Here is a 26,352-nt window from a genome sequence, read left to right as displayed (position 1 = left end):
CAAAATATAATATTTCCAAGCTATAACAATATATAATTAATAATTCAGAAAAGTCATAAAAGTATGATTCGATGAAACTGTAGAAAAATATGATAAAGTAAAGGACAAAAGTTGAAAAATACGACTTTATTTTAAACACCTAAAAACACACAATACACTATGAAAATGTGAAAATGCTCTAAAAGGCACATACAAATATTTCATGAAGATGTGCTATTATGTGGAGAAAAAGTAAAAAGACAATTATTTAAATAAGTAAATAATAATGTGTGCACAAATAAAAATGAACACAAATATTTAATTTATCACAGAAAATAAACTCAAATAGTGACTGAGCAGAAACAATTAAGATAAAAAAAAAAAAAAGATGAAAGAATTTTTAATCTAATAAAGCTGAAAAAAGATGTTTCAAAAACCGTTTGTACTATATTGAATGAAAACCCAACAAATATTATTATGGGTTTTGATAAAAAAAAAAAAAAGATTCTATAATTTTTTGCTTGCAAATTTATAAACGCCCAGAGTCATTAACACAAATAAAATGATTTTATTAAAGTCAATAAAACAAAACAATATAAAAAAGGCATAAGAATCGAATTTTAAGAAATCATTTTAATTTAGTCAATATTTTTAAATATCTGTCCTACATTAATTTCATTGCAATTGAAATTCCAAAGACAAATTAATTAATAAAACTGAAAAGAATTTACCATACTTAATAAACATGACAAGTCAAGCATAAAAAAAATATATAAATAATTGCTAACGATAAGTAACACAAGATTTCCTCCATTATAATAGGGTAAAAAAAGTTATCCATTCTTTACAATGGAGAATGTATTGCTTTATAAAAGTTGTATAAGTGTTGGCACCTCATAAGAAACTTAAAATTTTAAGTTTGAAACAATAAGAAAACAAAAAGGAAAAAATGCACCACTTCATGCTTAACAACTTCAAAAGAAAACATGAAAAATGGAAAGCAAATGTACAAAGAAAAATGAAATATACGAAAATGAATTAATACCTTTTTTTAAAAGTCAACAATGAATGAATAAATAAAGAAATACTTTAACACTAAACTTTCTCAGTAGTACTAAACAATATTCAAAATGGCAGACATTAAGAAAGTCTCATTCTGTCAATAAAGATAAGAAATTTGAAATAACAAATATAGGAAATAAACTTTACCCATTATTGCTATTATACAAATTAGTACTATGTGCAAAATTTATAATACACAAAATGACAAAAAGTAGCGATATATATTTTCTCCTCTCCTTATTTCTTTTTTTGGAAAAAAAGAAGAAAAAGCTTTGAAGAAAGCATAACTACTTATGAAGCAGATGCACATGCATGCACACAACATGTTCAACACTTTCACATATTCAAAAGAACATTAAACAAAGGATTGATTGCCAGCAACGATTTGTACCCTTAGCAACAAATTAAAGCTGAAATATTTACACAACAGATTGAAATAAAACTCGCAAATTGAAAACTTGAAATGTTTTTTAATTAATAAATGTTAATCATTTAGAAAGAAGGAAGCAAACATGCTCAATTAACTAAGATAAAAGTTGTTAAATAAGAGAATAAAAATACATGAACTACCATAATTTGCAAAGGGGGGAAAAAACCTTTCTGAAACATTAGAAACAATAATCATTAAACATTATGCTTTTAATTTCTAAAAGATCAAATTAATTAATATTTGATTAAGTTTAATAAAATTTTAATAATTAACTTTGATTAGTTTATTCAACAATTTCAATATCTTAGTAAAATTTTAAATAAGGCAATGATGGCAAAACATAAAGCACATATAATTCTCAGCAAAAAAATTCATTGCAGATTGTTTCAAATTCAAGATATTCAGTAAACTGCTAGTAATAAAATGAGAATTTATTAGCCTTATTTATACAGTCAAATATATACTGACTATACAGTCAAATCTTGCTTTATGAGACCCTTCCAAGTGAAAAAGAGACATCATGACATTACAAGCAGGATACTATTTGTATATCAGTTATCAATCTATTGTTTATGCTTGTTCGTTGATGTTAGCCTTTCAAATTAGCAGATGGCAGTAAAATTTATAATAACTGAAAAATGTGAAATATTTTAATAAGCATCATGGTCCTAAATTGAAATTTGCGGGGAGATGTAATTCAATAATGTATGAAACACTGAAAATTTTATCACTGTGACTTAAACAAACAAAAAAAGTAAGATTCTGGCCAGTGAGATATTAATACATTGCACTAAAAGTACTCATTCAGCTAGTATTTTATTGTTTAATGTTGTTAGTGTATAACACAAGCATGGCTCAGCATTTTTTGACAAAGGAAACACCATAAAAAAGCAGCGATAAAAAAAAATCCCCATTGAGGTCAATCATTGTTGACCTACAACAATGATCAACTCGATTCCCCAAAACAAGAATAAGATTAAGGAGATTTATAGTTCATATAATTTTTTACTTGAAAGACGGTCAACAAGGAATGGAAGGGGGTAACTTAGAGAATCTATATTTTAGTATGGAAGAATGGTTGGATAGAGTTGTCAACCACCAAATGATCAACAAGGCATGGATGGAGATCATCAAAAGAACCCTCATGTCTACATGGAAGAAGATTTAGCTAGAGTTGTTGGGGAGGTTTGAGCAAGCGTTTATGGAGTCTATAATCAACCAAATTGTGTTCCTGGCTAGCAATGATATTGATGAGCTAGTAGAATGGTATAGCCAGAATCCGACTACCAAAAGGCCTATACAGCTACATCAGTGTCACAGCTAGATGTTATGCAGGAGACTATCACGAAAAGAAAGTATAACAGCCCTGGCAAAGCAACAAACTTCCAGTATAATAAAGAAGATGCTGAATTTAATGATAATACTGTATTTGCTAATCTTATTTTTGCTAATTTTGAAGCATAGGCCAAAATGTTTAAAGAAAACATAAAAAAGAACTATAAATAATAAAATAGTATTATTATAAACTTTTTTTTCCCCTGAAATGGAACACATTATCCTATTTTACAAGTTTTTCGATGGAAAAAAAATTGTCATCATGTGTTAAATTAGGGGAAATTATGATTATTAGCAAGATTCCACTGTACTAAAAAAGAAACCTATTTAGGTGATAAACTAGATTTTCTAACAAATAAATTTTGTACTGATTTTTTAAATAAATTGAATGGAATAATATGCACTCATTAAAACTCTTTTGACAGCATATTTATTCTTTGTATAAAAATGAGAGGGAGTGGGGGGGAAGGGATCACAATAAAAAAAAACTTTAAACAGTAAGAAAATAAAAATTAATTATTCTTCAATTAAATAAAACCTGTTTTATATTTGCATATCACTGGCAGATAAACTAGGGGAAAAATTATCTAAATATCAGAAAATTTTAAAACTTTGTTTTTCTGTCAGAAAAATAGCTATACTACAATCTATTATTAAATGCATTTTAATTTTTAATGTTATAATTTTAACAAGTTAAGGCTCCTCAACCGACTGAAATACACCATGCATTTGATTTTACAAATTATGTTTGCTACAAACAAATTTGCACAATGGTTTTATATATTTCAAAGCAGTTATTGAAATTCTTTCACAAGTTGTAATAAATCTTGTTTTCACTTACATGTATATATATATACACACAGTAACACACATGAATATTTTAACAAAGTAAAAAATTACTCCCAGAAGACAAAGAATTCACACAAACTATAGAAACCATTCTAATATCTTGAACAAATGTAAAAAATCAGATCTTAAAAAGGAAGAATGGCACAATGCTGAGAAAACATTTGGAAAATATTGTACATAAAGAAGATAAATTAAGACATTACATTTTTTATAAATGATAACAAATGCTATAAAAACATTCTTTTTTCAATAACAATATTAAATTAGCCAATAAAGAGAATGGATTTATTACAAAATAGCCACCTTTGATGGTCAGCTGTTCACCCAAATTAATGATTTTCAAGACAATGGAATTATTAATATAGTCATTCTTGAAAACATTTTAACTTGTTGTTTTATGACTGACAGATGCATTTAGTTGAATTCATTTTCTACAAATAATTGGGGTACAAATTTAAAAAATGTATATGCTACTTAAAAAAACAAAAATAATAATTGGGAGATAATGCTCGAAGATAATTTTTTAAACTTACTTTTAACACTGGAAAGATTTGGCTGAGTATTTTGATAAGGTTGAATTTCACTATAATATTGTTTCAGACTGAAACTAAAGTAAATTTTTAAAAAGTGTTAAAAATGAAAAAAAAAAAAAAAAATGTAGGGAAAGGAAATTGATATCATTAAAAAGGTAAATTTCAAATTTTAATGCAAAAATCCTTTTTGAGTGATAATAGTTTTGAAAAATATGAAACAGGTTTTTACAGGCAAGTTATAGGGATTATCCATCTGGCAATGGTAAAGCCTATTTTTGGGTTCAATAAAATTGTTTGAAATTTATTTCTATCATCTTGACATTTAAATATTTTTTTCTCTGACTGATAGGATATTTGACAATAAATAAATAATAAGAGTGATCTCTGTGCCATATAATTAGCCTTTTATATAGAGAGTGAAATAGGGGGAAAAAACAACTTTGGAGCTTCAATATTACAAGATTTATTATCCATTAATACTGAATTTAATAATCCAATTTCCAAAAAAAATTATTATATTCTAATTGTAGAATGTACTCAGCAATTTCACTAACATTCAAAGTTTTTACAGGAAATACTAATTGGTAAAATAACTTTCAACTCTAAAGGAAAGGATAAGTGTAATTTCCAAGGGCACAGAATAACAAATAAGCTTAAATTCTATTTTGTTACTTTCATTTTTTTATTATTTCTCCCATATGCACATATAAACAAGATGCATAGTACATCATACTTAGACAGAACTAGCAGAGGAGCAAGCTGACAAAAAAAATTCAATGGCACCAATTATTTATTTAAAGTTGATTTTTTAAAAAAATCATTGTTTTAATGTCAATAATACTGTCATAATTATATACATAAAAACTAATATTAAGACAGAAATTAAACCCTCCCCCCCCAAAAAAAAACACAAATTAGATTAAAAAATTTACTAATCATGCAATTTGAACTAGAAACCGGAGATAGCAAACCAATGAGTCCAAATACTTCCAAAAGATTGTATAAAACTCCATTATCTTTAATGGCTTAAATGAAATACAGCAAATCTCTCAAAGTATTCAATTATTTAGAACATAAAAGTTTTTATCCCACAATTTAACTACTTTAAATTTTTACTTGCTATACAAATAGATCCGTTATAGTATTTATTTAAATATTTTTACAATTGTAACAAAACATAATCAAATGCAGCAATCAGTAAAACTTGAACATAATTCTAGACTTTCTAAAAAAATTCACATTTGAATCTATTAGATCAAAAATTATACTTATGTTACTCAAGAAAAATTATTAAATGAAAGTTTTAAAAAATACAGCACAAGATTACAGTTTTAAGAAAAGCACATAATTTCACTGATACACCATGTACAGAAATAATACAACTGATATAAATAAGTGGACAGATATATAATGCCACATGTCATAAAAACCCAGTGAACCTTGATTTAGCGCATACTATTATTTGAACTGTTATCTACCAAAAAAGAGAGCATTTCCATGAGCTCATTATGTCGTTGAGCTTGGAGTAACTCTTTCTTTTTTTCTAACAACTTATATTCAGACCAAGTATTTTCTAACCACCTCATAAGCTCTGGAATACTGTTATGGTTTGGCTTCTGATCTTCACTGTTTTTTCGCTGAGCAGCAGAATTTGTAGTCGATGGCCTAGATGTGGCATTGGTAGGCTCACGAGAAGCAAATGAAAATGGTGATACTTCTACAGTCATTTTTACTGGTACACTAGATTTAAAACATGAAAATGATGCAGGATGCTTGTATAAATCTGTTAGGCGCTTGAAGAAGGCACATTTCTTTTTATCTTTGTGAGTTTTGTTGTATTTCATAGTCTTTTCAAAAGCAGAAGAAAGAGTGATCCACTTTTTTTCAAGTTCTTTTGGAAGAATGCTATAACCACGTCTTTTCATCATAGTGGACAGGTTGCTCCAGATATTTCCTTTGCGAAAATTTGAATTTTTGTGGCTTTCTTGAAAATCCTTTAGTAGTTCTAAAAATTGCATAGTGATGAGACTGTTCCAATGAACTACAAATGAAAACAAAATATTACAAGTTAATTCAGTAATAACAAAACAAATATAAGATAAGATAAAGTTATTAATGTAAAAATCAAAATAAACCATTTTTTTAACTACGCTTCAAAATAACTTTGATGACTGATTACTTTAACTTTTTTTTTTTTTTTTTTTTTGCATGAAACCAAAATAGTGAATGTTGGGTCAAAGAATTATTTTCTGAACTAGGATGTAATAAATATTAATATATTTACTAATCAATAAATGCTGACCCAATAGATAAATGTGAGTTTTTATTTCAAAATTTACAATGCTATTTATTTATAGGAAAACAATCTAAAAAAAGAATTTCTTCTTTTAGGAACAGCACTTCAAGAATATAATTTGAAGAAATTACAAGGCAGATAGTTTATGATAATAAATTTGATAATTATTAATAACCATTCATGGGTTACAGGAAATGTATTAACCTTCCTTATTTAAAATCTGAAATTCTAAATAATTTGCTGAGTAATAAGTAAAAAAAAAAAAAAAAAATGTTGAACAGAAAAATTCTTTCAATAAGTTTCTTAAAGTAAATAAAAAGTTATTTTGGTTAAGCAGTGCAAAATAACATTTTGCTCAAGCAAAAGGACTTAATTAATGGGAAAGCATAAATACTGAAGTTAAAAGTAAATTTAGATAAATTGGATAAATAACTTCTTGCAACAATCTGTTGATAACCAATCAACCAAATATTTTGGATTATAGTAGATAAGACTTTTCATATTAAGGTAAATATATTTTATTTTCATATTACATTAATATGACTCCTCCAAGATTCAATGCATTGCCAAACAATAAATTGTTGGCCAAAATCAACTTTAATATGAGAAAATTATGTCCAATCACTAACAACTATTTAGTTTTTAAAAAAAATGTACGATCTTCTGTTCAATATCTGGTTATTTGCACTAGCAGGGTAATTCACAAAGCATGCAAAAAAAAAAAACCCTGATTAAATGATAAGAAAAATTTTATGGCAACTCTGGATATTTAGAAGAAAATTAATAGCATGTGTATACTTTCTAATGCCAAAAGTTTTGGTTACCTTTAATATCAAAACAGATATTATATTTTATATTTCCATGGGATGAAAATGTAATATATTGTAAATAAAATAATTCAAAAGTATGCTGCAAATAAAAACATTCAAAATGTTCTGAATGTGTTTACTTGCTAATAATGACATTAACTATGCTCAAATAGGCATGGCATGTCTTGGCTTCAATGATGTCATGAATTGATGCTTGCTTAATCTCAAAAAAGAGAAAAACAAAATCCAATTTATGTTAAGAGAAATTAACAGATTTCAATCAAAGTGTTATACTTTAACTTTCATTAAAAAATTACATATTGTATTCTATTTATATGTTTTGAATTGTTATGCTTGTACACAGACAACTAGAATTCCTTTTCATGAAATTCTGGAAAGTTTAAAATATCAAGCTTAAAAAAAATATTTAATATTTTAATTAATTTTCATTTAATATTAATAATTAATTTAATTTAATATTGGAAATGGAAAAAACATCAATTAAAAAATGATGTAAAATATATTATACTTACAAACATTTGATGAGTTTGAAGGTGTAGTACTAGCTTTTCTTTTAGATGTTTCATTATTAGCTTTTGCTGCTGCCTTACAAACATGATCATGCATGTTATGAGATGTCTTAAACTTTTCCATACAAAGCCCACATTGATATAAAGGCTGGGCACGACCTTTTGTATTTGCTTTTTTCTTGATAGCAAATTTTGTACCTTTGTGAATGATCTGATTTGTAGTCTTCTTTTTAGAAGTAACAACACTTCTTAAATCTACATGAGAAGCAGGTATTGTTGATGATCTTCTTTTACTGCCACTGGCACGGTATGATATATCATTTGAGCCATTCCCATTACGATCACAATATTCGCCATTCTCAAAATAATCCAAACTATACAGTTCAACAAGTTCATCTGCAAATGGCATGGTCCTTTTTTCAACATGCTTTGCATTGTAATCAAGAACATTTTTATATCTTGTGCGTAAATACTTCATCTTATTTCGAACATTTTCAGGGGTAGTATCATAACCCATTACTTTCAACTCGGCTGAAATGTCTTCTAGAAGCTGTTTCTTAGAGTAATTACTATCCTTAAATTTGGGAATATAAGCCTTCGCTAACTCAATCAAGGATCTAGTTTCAACATCAGTCCAAACTACAAAAAGAAAAAACACTTTTAAGAATCATATAGAAACATGACTTATAAGTAATAAAAATAATGTATGGAATAAGAAAATACATGGGAATTTGATTAATTAGAAACATATGGGGACATAAATTCAATTTATTCAATAATTTCCAATTAATGCATTTAAAAATGAGTATAATGATAGAAAATTACAATTTTAAAATTAATAATGGCAATAAAGTTTTATTTTAAAAGTGATTAACGATTGTAATAAATGGATAAATAAGTATTATCAGAAAATTAATAATTTTAGAAACAATTATTTTAATAAAAAGCAGATAATAAGCAGCTTTTAATAAGCAGATAATTTTGATAAATTAATTGTATACAGGAATTTGAGTTGGGAAAAAAGAATTAAAAACTTAAAAGAAAGGTGTGCAATTCACATTTGGCAATTAAATTTTTTTTAAGTCAGAATTTTTATTTTATTTTTTAAATAAAATAATTAATCAAGTTGTTTGAAAAAAGACAAAATATAAACCCAGATATTTCTTAGTACAAATTAGCAGGCAATTAAAATTAAGTTAAGTGATATTAACATATGAAAAAAATTAATACACTATGTAGGAAAAGAAAAAAAAAAAGTATTAAGAAAATTTAAAACATGAAGTCTCAAGTTCAAATGAAAAAAAACCTACATTTAAGGCAGTTTCAATGATATTATGCATTCATAAAAATAGCTGCAATAGGTAAATATAAGAAAATGAAAGTTTTATTATCATTTTAAATAATTATTGAATATTAGAATATTTAATAGAATTTTATCCCATTTCAGAGAGATACAAAAATAGATTTGTTCAAATTCTGCAAACAGAATAACACTCATTCCTTCCCTTAAAAACATTATTCAGTATACATGTTGGTTTTTTAACCTCTTTGTGAGTAGAATATATCTATGGAATTTCAAGCTAAATTTTATTTATAAGTAATAACTGATACTAAATTGGTTCATACATTCAGGATTATATATTGTTTTATAAAATTTTCTAATGAATTTTTTAGAGCTAGATTACTAAAATTTGCAATATAATACAAGTAAATAAGTTTGCAAATAACATTTATGATAATGAAAAGTAAATTTTTTTTTCTCATTACTCTTACAGTTAATTATCTATAAATTTATTTTTTATATAATTTACTCTTAAAGGGAATACCTGATAATTCTAAGTGCGATAAAACAGATATATTTCAGATCTTTCCTACCCTTTAAAAAAAAAAAAAAAAAAAAGATTTAAGTCAGCATTATTAATTAAATGAATTACACAAATAGAAAAGTGTTAATTCAGGAAAAATAAGACATTTTCTTTTTAAAATTTAGTTAACATGGCAAGCTTTACATAATTAATAAAATATAACTTTTACAATCAACATACAAAATTATATTTGTGTGCTATACATTTTAATTTAAGAAATAATTAATCTATTATAAAATTTCAGAATATCAAATATCTATTCTTTAGTTTGATTAAGCTGATACATTTTCAAGAAAATAATTGAAGACAGAAAAAGTAGACTGTAGTTGAAGAGAAAGATTATCTTACCTTTTTAGACACGAGAAGCTAATGCCACTTTCTGAAAAAAAGCACATGTTCAGACAAGTGCTTCGGGAGAAGGCATGCTAGTATCATATCTCAAAAACGCAAAATTTAAGTGCCTATCTTTATTAACCTAACTTCAAATATTTCTATTAAAGGAATTTTTATTGAGGACATAAGTACATAAATAACTAAAATGGGGAGAAAAAAACCCCACCCTACAATCTATTAAAAACTATAAACTTTTGCTCACATAAATTTAGATAAAAAATTTGAACTTGATTAGCTTATAATTTTACACAGATCCATCAAATGTAACATGTCAAAACACATATTATGTTTGAACTAAGTAGTTTTAATAGCAGAGTTTGGTCAATTATTTCTGGGGGAATTATAAGATTTTTAAGCTATTCAATGTTTTATTTAAAAATATGTCAATCATAATTTTGAATGCTTTCAATTTATAAATAACACTGATAAGTGAAATTAATTTTAAAACTAATAATTGATTTTAATTACAAAGCAATTTAAAAAATTTATAGATTAAGAATTAATTTATATACAGAGATAAAGCTGTTTTCATAAAGAATACACTAAAACATCTTTTTATTTTGTTCAAAGAATTTGCGAAGAAAATTATATTTGTGATACAATAGAAACTTAATATTTGAATTATGGTTAATGGCAGAACCCACACAGCATTGTCTATGGCATGATGGATACCAGCAAAATTAAAACCAAACTATTATAATATAGAGCAATAACAACAAAGTTCAAAAAAATATTGACTGCATTTTTTTTTTATTTGCATTTATCTAGTGAATGAAAAATGGATATTTTTTATGGCACAAGTATTAAAATTGACCAAATTGTGCCAAATGTTACATCTAGTAAAATACAGATGATTAAAATCAAAATAAATATCCGAAAACGAATACACACTAAAAAATGCAACAAGAAACAATGAAATAAGAAAGCATCTAGTAAACTACACCAATAGGATTTAAATTGTATAAAAATAAATTTACATAATATTTGATTTCTTAATCTGGCCCCTTGCTAAATCAGCAAAGAATTAATTTCCCCCGGCAATTCAAAACATTAAAAATTAATGAATGAAGGTATTTTGATTGTTTTTATTTTAAATTAGATAAAAATATTTACGTAACGAATTAAAAAAATTTGAAAAAGACAGCAGTTCAGAATATTGGATATAAGAATTTTAGTTTTACAATTCACAAATTTTTTTAGTAATTGTGACTTAATTTTTTTAAATTTCACAAATTCAGTAAATTGCACCAGAGGAACAAAACAAATTTTCCTGGAATAATAACTATCTATTCTTCTTAATGATGAATAATATAATCCTCCCTGCCCTACAATCATTAAAAGTAAAATTATGGGAAAATATATGCAAAGAAGGCAGAAAAAAAATATATAAAATATGAAATAAACAGAAAATATCATTTGTGGATATTCAAATTTCTTGATTTCCATTCAGAACTAAACAATATTTAAAAAAAGTTTACTGGTACGATAAATGCAAAAGAATGTTGCATAAATCATTATTATTAATTGCGAAGAAAAACTGACAGCATTTAATTTATACTATGTTACATTATTTCCGATATTCAATTTTTATATAAGTTTGTGTAAATATATAAAGGAAGAAAAAATTTTAGTACAAATATGTAATTGAAAGTGTTCAATGAAAATTTTTTTGATCAGTAAAAATTAATATATTATTAGTGTTAAAATTATGAAATAGATGAATTCATTTTTACATCTAATAGCATATTCTATACACGGACATTATGATTAACTTTCCAATGGAAAGAAATATTCTTTAAAAGAGTTTAAATGAATATTATCAAAACTAAATCAAAATATGTATATTCTTCAAATACTATTACATAAATATTAATGACTTAGAACCAAGTTTCAAGAGTGATATTGATAAATACAAGATATACTTTCTTAATCACAAAATGAAAATTAAAAATATATTTCCAAAATACCAAATCCTTTAGTTATCATGATTATAGTTAAATGGCAATGCTTGCCCAACAGTGAAACACAGAGCGAATTTACAAGAGTTAACTATTTATAATAATTTCTTTCTTTCAAAATACTCTAATGGGATTATTTATCTGAAGCTTACTTACAAAAATTAATTTAAATAGAGAAAACCTGGATGTATATAATCATTTTTAATATAATAATTATATAAATTATGTATTAATTTTGGGGAATGCTTCAATGTACATATAAAAAATCAATCATGAGAAAAATGTATATGAAACATATCTTACTTAAAATCAAAAATAACAAAAAACAGTGAGAAACCTGATTATATCAAATAGTAAAAATTAGAATTTGCATCTCATAGTGGGCCCCAAACTTACTTGACGATTGTCAGATTACACCAAGTTCCATTATACAAAATACAAACATTTTGGCAACATATTTTGATTGCTTGGTGACAAAATCTGGGTACCCCTATAAGATGCAAGTATCAAAAAATCTAAAATAATCAAATAAATGAAAGTTCACTTTAAAAAATATCAATAAACATATAAAAAAGAAAGATATTTTACAGAAGAAATTCTAATAATAAGAAAATTTTCAACTAATTTGTACTATATAGATAATAGTCATGTGTTAAAGTAAAACCTTTCTTTCAGTATAGGCATTTATTAAAAAAAAAAAATTAGATTAACGAAAAATATTTAAATTTCTGACTCTTCAAAATGGATTTCAAAATGAAAATGCTTATCAATTAAGATTGACAGAGTAATGTTCATTGATAAATAAAGAAAGAAAATCCAAACAAGGACTTTTTTATTTCATTGCAAAACATATTTATGAAATGGGTTAAGTAGCAAATGAATACAATTTCGCAATAAAAAAATTACAAATCAAAAGTGCAATTCAGTGGTTATACAAATTAAAAAAAGTATTGTTATATAACAGCATTGTGCATTCTATAGTATATTATGATAAAATGATTCGATGCAGTAAAACATAAAAACCTTATTCTTTTATGACAAAAATTACTTTTTGCAAATCAAACACCAAACTGATTACACACTGACACCCATAACCAAACACCATACTGACAGAAAAACAAGGTAGTTTTAAAATAATTTTAAATGCAAAATTTATGACAAATTCCTGCAATGAAATTGAAATATTATCAAAAGTTTAAACTCAATGAAATTTTATTATCAATTAAAATAACATGGATCTTTTTCACACAAGAATTCTCTTAATCGCATAAATTATTTTTAAAAACAGAAATTACAAATGTTGAAGAATAAAAATTACTTTTCTGATATTACTAGCGAATTTGCACTAAAAATTAACTGGAAAATATAAAGGATGTAGATTCTCCTTTTTGTGCATTAAAAAAAAACATTTACACAGTTTGTTTCTGACTTAAGATTCAGCAATAAACAAGATAACACATTTAAATAAAAAATCTTTTTCCAATATTCTATATAGATATCGAAGAGACAGAAACGGAAGCAAATGTATATTACAATTCGAACTTTTGGACACCGCTTTATTTTCATATAACGTTTAGCATGGAATGAGAGAACAGTTTATTAATAATAGAGGCGTCAGCTTTGCTAATTTCTCCTGTAACATTTTAGCTTACATAGTTCATTTGTCCAACAAAGTTAAACTCAATTTTGTTTTGGTCGCAGTTTATAAGTGATATAATTAATTTAGATGCAAAAATCGATTATATATTTTTCATACAACGTATGTTGACAGAAGTGTTAAGATTTTAAAATAACTGAAATAACAAGGCATCGTAATCTTCAAAACTAACTCAAATGACCACATAATAATCACTGCAATGACATTTAGAAAAAGTAATTTAATTTCAAAATAAACGCATGAGTAGATATCACTTTGAATTGAAAAAAATAATAAGATAAATTTACCTTTCGTAAGTTTGGTATTTTGATTATCAGACTGCCCCTGTCCAGATTCTGAAGCATCATTCTGTTCTGGAGAATCTGTCGGATCTACAATTTCTTTTTTAATAGTTACCCCCTCTGCAACACCCGCCATAGCTTTATTAAAAAAAGGAAACAATTTTCCTTTTCTTTTTTATTTTGCTAAAAGTAGCGAAGCCAGAGTATCCGAAAAGAGTTGAAATGTCTACAGCCTGCATCAATCACAGTGTTGCCATAATCATAGCTTAGAATAGTTGGTAATTACTTTTCTACTCAAAAAAAATATTGGAAAGAAATACTATCGGAAATATTTAAAATACAGAAAATGCCATTTAAAATGAATGAAGCATTTCATAAAGTAGGCGAGAGAATTGTGGTGGTCTTGATGGGCTTCTTTTCAATTCCAGATGGCTCATACGACCAATATTGGATAGTTCGTAATCACTTCTGAAATAATATTGGGATCTCAATTTTTAACATGCAGTCTGGCAACATTTAGAGTTTCATTTTGTCTGCAAATAAGGGTAGAGTTAACCGGAGGACGTATTGGAGGATCAAGCTAGGTTCCAATTAGTGCCTGTAGACGGCGCCAGCAGTCTACGGCCATCTATAGGCGCTAACAAGAACTATCCCAATTGCAGGATTAGCTATAACAGGGGTTATAAGATTTGGCAAATAAGCACATTTGTGGCGAATTATACCAATCTTTTTCATTTCCTATTACGCGATTTTGTTTTTTATTTTATTCCGCCAAAACTTGGAATCGTCAAACTGATTCGTTTCTTTTACTCTTTCTGACACTTCACTCGTTTCTTTTACACTCTTTCAGAAATTCATCTGATAATTTTTTTATTTTAAATTGATTTTGATGTAAATAAATTCTTTATTATTATTAAAATGTATTTATTTATTAAGAATTTTTTAAGTCATTTGTTAAAAATTATTATTTATTAAATAACTTATTGAAAATATAAATGTATCTATTTATTATTTATTTTATTATTGTATAATTATTTTTCATTTGAAAGAAAACGTCTCCAACAGTCGATAATAATAGAAATATTTTCATGCGAAATTTGAATAAATAAATGCTTTTATGTTATTGCGATTCGAAATAACATTTGGCTGCAAGGACTCTCCATATAATATATATATAAATTTTTTACTAAATACAAATTTTTTTTTTAATAAAGGAGAACGTGCGCGTGTGTATGCAGAGAAGAATAAATTTGTAGGAAAGTGTAATGTTTGGTAGAGCAATTTTTTAATTTTTATTATTTAAAAACAGCGAAAAAATTTGAAGTTTTTCTGCAATAACTTTCGAAAATGTTTCCAAATTAAAAAAAGATTTTAATTCATCTTTAAAATAAAAGTATATTTAGACATATATCTTTTTAATTATAAAATCTTATAATATTCTTTATTTTAACAAATTTTTAAATTTTGATTTTCAGCAATATTGTAAATGAAAGACAAATCATTTTCATTTTTCAATCAAAGCTGAATGATTTTTCTTTGTTAAAAAATATGAGATAAAATTATTCATACTTTTAATATAATAAAATTTATAGGCTGGCATGCTATCAATAAATTGCATCTTTCGAGGCAGGTTGTTGGACTTAGAGCTTCCAAATTTGGCTGGCAATTAGCTATTTCTTAAATAGTAATATTAAGAAATCTTATTTCAAAAATTAAATTAAAATTTTAATAAAAAATTAACAAAATTCCAGCATTTTCTTTATAACTTCGAAATATATCATTGACCAAAAACATTTTAAATTTTAAAAAAATTAATTTTTCAGTTATCTTTTTTTTTTTTTTTTTAATTCCATTCAATATTTTTCTTCTTTGATCTTAGTATTTTTCAAAATACTTTTAAACGTATTTTTCAAAAATATTTTTCATTGGTTTAGTAAACTATACTTCTATATGAGCACATTGCAGTGATATTCAATACAATTTTATGCGCATATTATTGTCATTTTAATTTTTTAAAGATAATATAAAACTAAACAGCTAAAATCTACAATCTTGGCTTTCTATAATATTTTGGATGAAGATTCAAATCTACTTTATTATTTTCATTTTTATTATTTATTTTTTATTTATTTTATTTCATTTATTTTAGGTTAACATAAAATTAAAAATTAGATATAACTGGATTATCATCATTTTTTTTCCTAATAAAATACAGTTGATTTTTTTATTTGACCAGCTTTTTATGGCTTTTTTCTATCATTTAATAAAAAGCAATTTTAAAAATTAACTTTCTATTAGTTTTAATATATTTACTTCTTAGGTCAATCATTAAATAAGTCCTCTATCAACTGCAAGATAATTCTTTTCGAAGGTTATGTTAATTATTTATATATTATAGTTTGCTTAAAACAGTAATTCACATAAAAAACTAAGAATTAAAAAAGAATTAAACTAAAATTAAGTATTAAAAAAAATTCTCATAAACAGTATTTTTTATAATAATTTACAATTATATGTAACTTGTTATTTTTTGCAATTCATGCATTAATTTAACTAAAATTAAATTTATTGCAAATACTTTAATTGACATAATTAAAGTAATACTAAATGAATGATGGACAGACCAGCTGGTCACCGAAAGCAGCTGGTACATCCCTAATTATTTCGATTTCGTTTCCAAAGTATACATCTAGCAATAATCATCCTTATAATGTAAATGTGTTTTCAATGTGAAACAAAACCGTCTACTTATATCATTGGGGAACGCGGTGTTAATTTTTAAATAGTTAGCTAACATTAGAGCTCATATTTCTTCTTCGGCTCTAGCCATGTCATACATGGAATACCTGCTTAGTTATGCACCGACTCCTCTTAAAATCCAAAATTAATATTTATTGACTGATTCTCTATTTAGCATTTATGTTCAGCTGCCGGGTATGCGCTTATATTGTTATATTAATGTTGAATGTGTAGCATGGACCTTTAATTGTTCTATAAATTTCTACATATCTTTTCTAATCAACTACTATTCCTTGAATAATCTACATTTATTCTCTGAAAATGTAATGAACTTGTTTGTAGATTATTTGATGAAAATAAGCTGGAATGCATAAACCCCTTCAAACCCATAATGGGATTTATGATATTTGATTTTATCAAGTAAATTCTTCCAATCAGACTTCAAATCTTAAGAAATAAAAAATTCAATTAAATATTCATCAAAAACTATTGTTATGACTATTGTTATCAATAGAAGGATATTGGAAAACCTATCAGGAAAAATGATAGAAAAAAACCATGAAGGAGCCCGAAGTGGAGCAGTTCTCTTAGTTTTCGGAAAGGGGACATCCTACAATGGCAAATTTTCAGGCATTGTGTTTTAATTTTGTTCAGTTAAATCCTATTATTCCTTCCAGTGATTAATACATTAATCTTATCCGGTATCAATAACATCATGTAATTGATCTTGACCATTTGTTATCTGCTAGGAGAGAACAGATTAAGGAAATAAATGTCTTTGACGGTAGATCAAAAAGATCCTTATATTTTCTATAGACTACTTATATTCTCTTTTCAAGTTTATCACAGAAATTATACAAAAAATAAATATTAAGGTGATTCGAACCTTTAATTCGAAATATCGTAGTATAATAATATTTTAGGTTTCATTTTAATCTATCTTTATATTGTTCTTTTTCCTTAATTACAACAGCAATAAAGTAAATAAAAATGGTGTTTAATATCGACAATATCAAACACATTCTTGAGTATAAGACCAAGAATTAAGCAGGATCGGTCTTTAGTCGATTGCTTCCAATTGGGCGACGTTCATAAGGTCTCTTTCATATTTCCTGCATACAGGGTTAATTTTTCTTCCGCCTTGCCATGGACCTTAACAAACATAAAAGAATCCTAGTAGTCTTTTTACGAAGGGTATTGTATGTTCGTAACATAAAATTTACAGTTAGTTTGTCTATTTAGTAGGGGAAAAAGGGGGGGGGCACGAGAAGGGTATTGGGACCAGACATTTCCGTACGAGTCAAACGTCCAATAAATCATTCTTAGCTCATTGAAAAAAGGGGCTAGGGAGTGATTAGTCTTTGCTAAAAACGCATAAGCCTGGTGGCAAGAATGTTTAGTGAGAAAATGTATTGGTATTTTGACTAAATTTTGATATTTAAACATAAGGAAAAAGCTTCTGTCTGTTTGTACATGTGCTGACTTTACAAACCAGCCTTTTTGACATGTATCAATCAAATTTGGCAAATATTTAGTTTGGTGGGTAAAAATGTGCTTTTCAGAGTGATAAATTTTTTTTTTAATTAATTAAAAATTAAGCGAAATATTGGGTTTTATTCGGGATAACTTTTTAAAAGTTTACAGTAGAAAAATAGTTTTTATAGCATTATAAAATTAAAAAATATATATATATCCTTTTAATGATACCAAATTTGTTTATCATACAATTTTTCTTACAATATTTAATAAATTTTTTGAAATATATTTTAAACGTATTTTGCAACAATATATATTTCACTGTTGAAAAAAAAAGCTCAAAGCCGTTTTCAATGTTACTACTAATTTTGTATCAGCTTTTTTTTCCCTTTTTTTTTTTCTGTTTCAATTATTGTTACCAGTTTTTTGTCTATCGTTGTTTCTATCTTTTTTTAGAATTTACAATTTAGAAGAATTCGGAAAGTTAAAACTCTTTAGCAACGGAAATTATTAACTTCTAGTCCACTTAACATGCTATCTACTAATGGATCTGTGGCGAAACTTTTCATGAGCAGAAAATAAAAATTTCAAGGCATTTCTTCTTTAAAAAATAATTAGCATTTTATGCATTGGATTCTGGTTCATTATAAAAGTGATGTTTTCTATAAAATTTGAATAAAGGATTTTTTAAATAAAAGCCTTTTAACTAGGAAATGTGAATTTATGAAATTATTATTCTGCTCTGAATTTATTCAAAAACAAGATATTTGTTCTTAATTCGAATTCTCCTGTAATCCTGAAAGGTTATTTTTAAGAATTTTATTTTAACTTTTGCGAGCTCAAATGCTCACAAAAATAAGTTTTTTTTTTTTTTTTTGTTTAATTTTTAAAACTTTTTTCCATTATGGTAGATATGGATATTCTATCAACATTTTTATTTATTAATCACCATTTTAACAAGACACATTTATCCATATGTCATTAATGGGAACATTTGGAATAATATAGTTTTTTTCGTGAAATAATTTGCAGAAGGGGGGAAAAATCCCATTCCGATTTCTTTTTTGAATGAAAATATGATAGTTGAATGCTTTGTGAGGAAATTGAAAAATGCCTTTGGAAATAAAATAAAATTAAAAATAAAAATAAAACCATGAAAATTTTGAATTTCTGGCTTGTGATAAACAGATAAAACGCATTTCAAATTTATATATTCATTTACGGATTCTCTTGACAGTTTCAGTTTCTTTAGCATCTGTAGAAAGAAAGTTTTCCAACTTGAAATTAATTACGATCATTAAATCATTAATTATAAAACATACGATCATTAAATCATTAATTATAAAACTTACGATCATTAATTCAGCAAGGACGCTTAAATTGTTGGGCAGTTATATCGATTGGATCTGAAATCAGCCGGATTTCAGATTTATATAAAAAGTTCGCAAAAAGAAATAAAAACAAGAAAAATTGCTCCCTAATAATAAACGACAATAATGATCTATGAATTTTCAATTATTTTTTATGTAAGTCCTAAAAATTATTTATTTTTGACAATGTTCTTGCATTTCAATTTTCTTTTTGTACCAAATAAAGAATTTTCATAAATCTTTGTTAAGTCACTGAAATAAATAGTATGGTGACCTATTTACTTATTACAAATAGTATACAAATTTTTGTCCATTTGTTGGCTAGCTTATGTGCATTCATGAATTAAAAATTAAAGCATATGTTTTAAAGTATATATAAATTTACGAGTATGTTTGGTTTATTAATCAGTGTGAAAAACACGTTTTAATCATTTTCTATTTAGCGTTAATTTCTATTTGTGATTTCCATTCTATTGCTGAGTTATATCTATAGCAACATTTTATTTAATACTAGTCACCGAATAACTGGCTAGCCAACGTTAATGGCCGCTAAAATTTTCAATTAAATACTTTACGTAACTGGGTCTTAATAGCTTCTTAAGCAAATTATTAATAAGCTTCAAATTTTGATAGATAGTCTATAATAAATATTATATTAGAAGACTTCTATGATTCTATTCATTTTACTATGCATTTTTCTTATTTTCTGCCAACGCCACTAACCATTTGGATGCGTTTTGATATTTTTAGTCTTAACAATACAATCTAATTTCTAACCTAGAGCAAAACAAAAATTGGCATTTTTCTTCATATTAAAAATATTTTAAATGTAAATTTTTCAGGTTTTTTTTTTTTTTTTTTTTTTTTTTTTTTTTTGCAGAATTAGATAATTATATTGCTTACTTTCCTGAGATCAGCTTTGCCAGTCATAATTTTTTTAAAGGACAGAATAATAATTTGCACAATAAAACGAAAACTGAAATTTTTTTTGGCAAATTTAATAATAACTTTGGTGTCCATCAAGAATTCTTATGCTTTTGTATAATTATTCTTGATACGCTTAATATTTGCTCAGAATTCTTAAGATTTTTGCTGGAAAATGTGCCTAAAATATTTTTAGAAAATTGATTAAATATGAAAAAAATATTTATACTGCAAAAAATTACAATCATTGGAAATTTTTTTTTCTGAATATATAAAAATAACATTTATACTGTAATATTTTATCGAGGGGAAAAAACATCAAGAACTTGCTTAATTTTTAATTAATTAAAATTCTATATGAAATTTTAAAAAATTGCTCCGAAGTGCACATTTTATCCGTCCAACATAGTAAGTGCGTACTAAGTTTGATACCTATATGTCTTACGGTTTGATTAATAGAGCGTCAACACCCAGATATACAGACGCGCAAACACATATTCATCTTTATTATTAGTAGAGATCGCTCTACTAATAATACGCTTTATTATTAGTAGATAATGCATTTCATGTTTGTAAAGATGAAGTTTTGTTATGGAATTTTTATTCACCCTCTCAAGTGACACAGTTCAAAATTGCACTACACGTTTGTATTCTCTATGTATTATACTTAATTTTGCTAGAAATTAACTTGTCAATTTACTTAATTTTTAATTTCACATGAGTAGTGTCATCCGGTACTGAATATGAGAAAAAAAAAACAATTTATTTTTAAATTACATAATGCATATAATCTGCACTAATTATAAAGATAAATTTGTGTGTGTTTGTATTGGTACTGTACAGGGAAAATCGTTTGATCTATAACAACCAAATTTTGCACATATATTCAGTGCGGAAATTTGAAATTTCGGTGGGATTTTTTGAATTTTTAGTTAATTAAAATTTGTGAAATTTTGGTGTTTTTGCAATGATTTCTGAAAATATTATAGCAGAAAAACAATTTGTACAGCATCTTAAAATTCAAAACATTATCTTTTTAATGATGAAAAAATTTTTGCCATATAATTTTTTTTTATTTTTTAAAAGTTTTTAAGTTTATTTTACAACATTGTATTTTATTACTGAAGAGAAACTGAAACCATTTACATTGTTGCTCCTAATACCTCAAATTAGCCTTTTCCTACTGATATGACCAAGATATGAAGGTTTGGTTTATTTTCCCATGTTGAGTTGACTTCAATATGGGGCATGCTTTTAATAATTTTTCTATATATATTTTGTTATATTATATTAAAAAAAAAGTTCGCCCTTTTGTGACCAAAACTGAGTGAATTATGACAATTTGAATGTCACTGTTTTATAAAAACGCGGAACTCCATTGACTGCCTCGAAGATACAAAATCAGTGCCCTGAGTTTCCCCAAGATTGATCAATCTAAAATAATTACATTTTTGATTGTCCTAAAATAAGGATATTCAAGGCTTTATAACTCGGTCAGAATTGCCGCAAAGATGGAAACGTTAGATGGTCAAGATTATTTTACTGAATAGGATTCCTAGGTCTGAAAGATCGTATAAAATTTAGACTTCATAATCGTTTACAGAATTACTTTTTTAATTGAAATAAAATAAAATATTACGTCATTTAAATCTTTTAGAAAGCAAAATTAAAAATAAAATTTTATGACGAGGCCAAAGAAAATATTATTAAATTATGTTTTTATTTAATTCATAAAATATGTAAATATTCTGTAATACAAATTAGATATTAATTCTGAACTCATATATTTTTTAAAGACGTTTTTGGTTTTTAAAAAATGTATTTATTAAAGTTTTATCAATTACGGCTTCAATTTCAAGTTTTCATTTTACGGGAGCTCATAGAAAATTAGAGAAAGGCATCGAAGAACGATCAGAATAAGGAAAGGCTTCTATAATAGTATCGGTGATATGTTTATAAAAATTTGAAGCTTAAAAACATTTTGCTTGAAAATCTATTAAGAGAGAAAGTTACATAAAATATTTAATTGAAAAGCAAATGTTAATTCTAGGCAAACCAGCTAGTTGCCAAAGGGGAATAGTAACAATGATTTAAAAATTTTAAAAAAATCAATTAAAATTTTTTTAAATCTACTTTTAATTCACTAATTAGAATATCTTTTAAAAAGTGGTTTTTTTTTTTTTTACAAAAGTTATTTTATATAACTGGTAAAAATTGTCTAGAAATAAGTATTATAGAAAATAGTTTCAGATTGGGCCTCGCGTTTTCTAAGACCAACCCTGTAACAAAGGTACTAGAAAGTATTATTATAAAATATTCTTTAAAATATTTAATTAAAATATGAAAAGAAATTACACAGAAATAAAATTGATATCACTGAATAATTAATATTTTGAATTTTAAAATGGCATAAGAATGATTTCTATGCAACAATACGCTCCGAAGGAAGGAATGAGGTTTGTTTTCCGGCGTATGCTCCTGAACGGAAGGGTTAAAACGTCAATAAATTTTTGAAGAAAAAAACCTATTTGCAATTTTAAAAACTTTTCTTAGTGAACATTTATTATTCAAATTACGAACCAACTTTCGGTCGAACGGTCTAGCCTTCAGAAATCTTGAATATGTTTTTGCCTTATAAATGTTCTAACTTAATTCAGAGACAACATCCAATCTATAAATTTAATCATGTTAAAATTTTTGTAAATAATGCAACATCCTTTTCAGAAAAATTAGACATATCAACCGAATGAAAAATTGAGCCCAATAAAAAAAAATAATAAATAAAAATCGATATTTTAACTTGAATTTATTTTTGCAAACGATTGCCTTTATTTGAGAAGCTACTTTTAAGAGATTTCTTTCTTTGATGAATACAATACCAAACAAGAAAGGGGAAAATATAAAACTCATGTTATTAAAATTTTTTGGTTAAAAATCTTCATCATTAAGCAGATTAATAAAAATAATAAAAATTTTGCTATATGCTGCCTTCCAAATAGCTCTTCTCGGTCCTTTTTAATGAATATTAAATCAACAGAATAACGTTAGAGTAAGATGCTGATACCCGTTCGTAATTTCAGTCTTACTGAAGAATAATATAATTATTAATGTGTTTATCTATATGTTAACATGAGTTACAAGACAGACTGCCGCCCCAAAGCTTAACATTCAGCAAACGTGATTTAGAGGATAAAAATGTGTACTTTTAGGCAATTTATCAAAATTTACAACTATAATTTTAATTAATCTCTCTCTCTCTCTCTCTATATATATATATATATATTTATACATACTATATATTGAAATAAAACTCATTCGACATGGTTGTATAAAAAATGGTTTTGTCCATTATTGCTATCAAAACATTAACTATATTAAAATGCAGCTCAAAACAGCGAACTCAAAAACTGACTAAAATACATCGATAAAAAAGTATTAAATAAGAAATAAATCGTAATAATGATTCCAATATTCTTTATCAAGTGTTTGTAATATTTATATGCTACAAGAGAAAAATGGATTCAGTTTAATCACCTTTACTTAAAAATCATCCGTTCAAAATGGATATTCACAGACCAATGCGAATGTCAAATACTTTGTTATATCATTTGTGTAAACAAATAACTGTAGGTTTAATTATTCCTTAATTTGTCTTTTTTTAATTCAATAAAAATTTATTCATTTGCCTTCATAAAATGGAGGCATTTGTTTGAAGGAAATTAGATCATGAGTTCAATGAATTTTCCCATCTCCAGGCATGGGTTAAAGTGTAATTATCAAGTTTCTCGTGGGAAAAGTGTTGATTATCCCATAAAAAAGAATCATTATCCATCAATCACTCACATTATAAGAATGAGAAATATGCATTCCCTACAGCTTTTCTAACTGTTTACCAAGTTTTCTCTAAAAGGTAGTTAAATTCCGTTAATCCTACAACTTTAGCACATATGATACTAGATAAGAGCGCATCTGCTTACCACCACCACCCGGTGGTTTTGTTGCCGTAAGCAAATTGGGGTAGCTTTTCAAAAGCAGCAGAGATAGATAAGTAGATGGAAGTGGAAAAATCAATTACAGAACTGTCATAAGTATCTATTTTTCTTTCTTTATGCTCATAAAAGCATCGGTTACTGCGCTATCTAAGAAATACTTTTCTGGAAATAAGCTTTCTTTGAGAAACTACATTTAAGCAATTTTATTTTGATGATTAAAATGCTAAAGAAAAAAGAGAAAAATATCAAAATAATGTTTATTAAAATTAATTGATAAAAAAAAACCCTTCACTTTTAAATAGAATAGTAGATGAATAAAAATTTTACAAGATGCTGCATTCCGGTGGATATCAAATCAAAGAATAACATTAGGTCAATATACAGATATGCAATTGTAATTTCAATCTTACTGAAGAAATATATAGTTGTTCATATATTTATCTATACTTTAAAATGAACTATAAGACAGTCTGCCGACTCCAGAAACTGAAAATCTATCAAACATGCTTTAAAAGATGAAAGCGTGTGCTTTGATGCAATGCATCAAAATTTCCAGTTATAATTTTAACTAAACAAAATGTTGATGTTTTCCTCTTATAATTCCCAAATATATTATTGTACAAAAATGATACTAACACCATTTTCCAAACTTAATATCAAAATCCTTTTATTGATATCAATTTCATTATCATACAATTGTCTTTTTAATATAAATAAACTAAAAAATATTTTAGAATGTATTTCTACAATAATTTTTATTATTGTAATAAAATTCATTTCATTCCCAAGACTATCAAAATTTAACTAATCAAGTAAAGATGAATTTGTTCTTTTGTCATTAATTTAAACTTGTTTTTTCTGTCACTCAACATTACGCGTTTGTTTGTATGCAATATAGTGATTATATAAAAAAAAAGTATGACATCAATAATATTATTTGATAACAATAATCTTTGAAAAAAAATGGAATATTATGTTTGCAGTAGTAGCTGAAAAATCTACAAACGAGGTAAACAATTCCTTATGACATCTTGAAACAACACAATTTCTCGTACCCTTCAAGATATTTTATTTGTTTAATAAAAATGCTGAGCTAAATTAACACAGCCATATTCGAAATTTTGTTAAAATACCATTTTATCATTCAGATTTAGTATTTAAAACTTCAAAAAATACATTTGGAAATCATGAAATTTTCTTCTGAAGCATTAACCAAGGTTTCTTTTATTCGCAAAATAATTATTTTTCTTCAAAAGTAAAATTTTCTTTTAGTGCGAGTTGATTAGTGATGGCATTCAGGTATCTAATTTTAAGGATAAATATCCACAATGGTTATTTATTTTTCAATTAATTTTATTCATATAAAAAAAAACTGTATGATCTTATATGCTAATGTTATAAAGAGGCAGAAAAAGTATAAAGATAAAAGAGAGAAAGGGAGGGAAGCATATAATTTTTTTTATTTCATAAAATTTTAAAAAAATTAATAAAAAAAACAAAGAATAAAAATCATACATTTAACATACTTAATTTAAATTCTTTTTAGTTACAATGAATAATAATGAGGTAGACGATTTTTTAAAAAATAATTTTAACTAAATAAAAAAGAAAGATTTTTAATTTTTTTTATTTAAAATGATATTGGAAACAAAAGTGAGAGATACTGTTTACAGTTTTTTTCCTTCCAATTTTCAGGCTGTGGTTTAAGCATTAATAAGAATCATGTTTTAGAGGTAGAATTTGCATTTTGAGAGGAGTTGCATAGATTATCAGCTTTGATACAATATCTTGAGAATATATTATATCATATATTCCAATTGTAAATGATTGTGCTTTCTCTTTGTTCATTAAGTTTTTTTTTTTTCCTGTCTTCT

At 25.7% G+C, this 26,352-nt stretch overlaps 1 protein-coding gene across 2 annotated transcripts; it reads right to left on the bottom strand.

Annotated features, from left to right (window-relative positions):
• Positions 1-470: 470 nt before the first annotated feature.
• On the bottom strand, positions 471-14,346 carry LOC129956972 (uncharacterized). 2 transcript variants are annotated; one of them, XM_056069048.1, is made up of 3 exons: positions 9,650-9,699; positions 7,827-8,462; positions 471-6,229 (listed from the first exon to the last, which is right to left on the bottom strand). In XM_056069048.1, exons 2-3 carry the CDS (start codon positions 8,338-8,340, stop codon positions 5,634-5,636), a joined length of 1,110 nt encoding a protein of 369 aa, XP_055925023.1. In that variant the 5' UTR covers positions 8,341-8,462; positions 9,650-9,699; the 3' UTR covers positions 471-5,633. The 2 variants fall into 2 exon arrangements, with proteins under 2 accessions (XP_055925023.1, XP_055925022.1); XM_056069047.1 differs by lacking the exon at positions 9,650-9,699 and adding an exon at positions 13,984-14,346 and having other exon boundaries at positions 475-6,229.
• Positions 14,347-26,352: the final 12,006 nt, after the last annotated feature.

The sequence above is a fragment of the Argiope bruennichi genome, chromosome 11 (genome assembly GCF_947563725.1).
Source record: "Argiope bruennichi chromosome 11, qqArgBrue1.1, whole genome shotgun sequence".
Classification (NCBI taxonomy): Eukaryota; Metazoa; Arthropoda; class Arachnida; order Araneae; family Araneidae; genus Argiope; species Argiope bruennichi.
The sequence above is the reverse complement of the archived record's forward strand: the minus strand, read 5'-3'. Positions and strand labels throughout refer to the sequence as shown.